The sequence below is a fragment of the Otolemur garnettii genome, unplaced genomic scaffold, assembly GCF_000181295.1.
Source record: "Otolemur garnettii isolate 467f Iridium unplaced genomic scaffold, OtoGar3 scaffold00065, whole genome shotgun sequence".
Classification (NCBI taxonomy): domain Eukaryota; kingdom Metazoa; phylum Chordata; class Mammalia; order Primates; family Galagidae; genus Otolemur; species Otolemur garnettii.
In genome coordinates, this window is record NW_003852460.1 from 2,509,378 (window position 1) to 2,510,829 (window position 1,452).

The 1,452-nt window shown below is 39.6% G+C and overlaps 1 protein-coding gene across 1 annotated transcript in view; it reads right to left on the reverse strand.

Annotated features, from left to right (window-relative positions):
• The window catches only part of PRKX (protein kinase, X-linked), a 42,232-nt gene that overhangs the window by 9,266 nt on the left and 31,514 nt on the right, over positions 1–1,452 (reverse strand). Inside the window, exon 6 of the mRNA XM_023515063.1 lies at positions 736–793. Coding sequence (XP_023370831.1) covers positions 736–793 — 58 coding nt within the window. The remainder of the gene's footprint in view (positions 1–735; positions 794–1,452) is intronic.

Sequence of the window (1,452 nt, forward strand, 5' to 3'; positions counted from 1 at the left end):
GGACTGCAAACTAATACAACCCTTTTGGAAGGAAGTATGGAAAATCCTCAAAGAACTCAAATTAGTCTCTCCATAAAACGGAAGAGGAATTGTCTATGAAAGGAAATGAAGTGGGGCAGTGCCTGTGGCTCAAGGAGTTGGGTGCCGGCCCCATATACTGGAGGTGGTGGGTTCAAAGTCAGCCCCAGCCAAAAACTGGAAAAAAAAAAAAAAAAGTGAATGAAGTAACCACCCAATGAACCCAGAAAACGTGACATTTTGTACAATTATATTTTTAGGAGAATCTAGAATAGGGACACTTATAGGGAAAAAAAAAAGTTGATTAGTGATTGATTAGGGTGCAAGGTGACAGAGGAATAGCAGAGTGAAGGATTTTTTTTCCATAAGGTGATGAAAATATTCTAAAATCAACCCGGTGATGCCTGTAATATCCCACATGTGGAGTGCTGGAAGCTGATCAACCGTTAAAACGGTTAAATCCCAGGGTGTGTGAATCGCTTCTCAAGGAGTCTGTCTAAAGAACCAATAAAACAATGAACAATAATTTATAAACTGCCGTTGGACCAGCAACACGTAAGGAAACAAGACGGTCTCATGTGCCCCAAAAGCCACTTTTACAGGTAGGAAGGAATTGGGTATGAACACTTTGGATTCTATCGATAAATAACCACACTGGTGTCAAACCTCGGATCTTGCGTCAGATTCCGCTTAGCGTCTCTGGGAGCAAATACCCACCTTCATGTTTCCCAGACGCTTTGTCCTGTCCACAACCAGCAGTTTCTTAATGAGGTCTCTATTGAGAGAAAGAGAGAAGAAGCATTTGGACATCTTAATATCATTCGGGGCACCCGGAGCACAAGAGACAGAGATAAAAGTCTCCTAGGACGACCTCTGGGTTTGCACTGCAGCTTGATTTCTGCTTTGGCAAAACATTTTCTCTTCTCAGGCTTATTTCTTACCGTTGTCATTTCTGAAATAATTTATGCAACACTGGGTTGCCTCTGGAGTTGTGCAGAGCTAAGGGAAAAAGGCTGATTCATTCTCTGCAAAGAAAACACATGTTTTCCAGCCGGGAACAGTGTCTGTAACCCCAGCACTCTGAGCAACCGAGACAGGTGGATTGCTGAGCTCAGAAGTTCAAGACCAGCCTGAGTAAGAGCAAGATCCCATCTCTACTAAAAATAGAAAAATTATCTTCTTGAAATCATCTTTTGTTTGTATTTATAAATATTAGTTATCTATTTTTTGAGACTTTGGAAAAAAATTATAATAAGTTAATTGATGGCTCCATACTGAACCTCAGAGTCTAAGCATTCTATAATAGACATAGTCTTATCTGACAATGTGAATGTTACTTTCTTTGCATTACTGTTATTATTATTGCTTAATACTTTGTTGCAGCAATTGTCTGATTTCTTTTCTAAATGTATTTATCGTCACTCATTCTTTTTT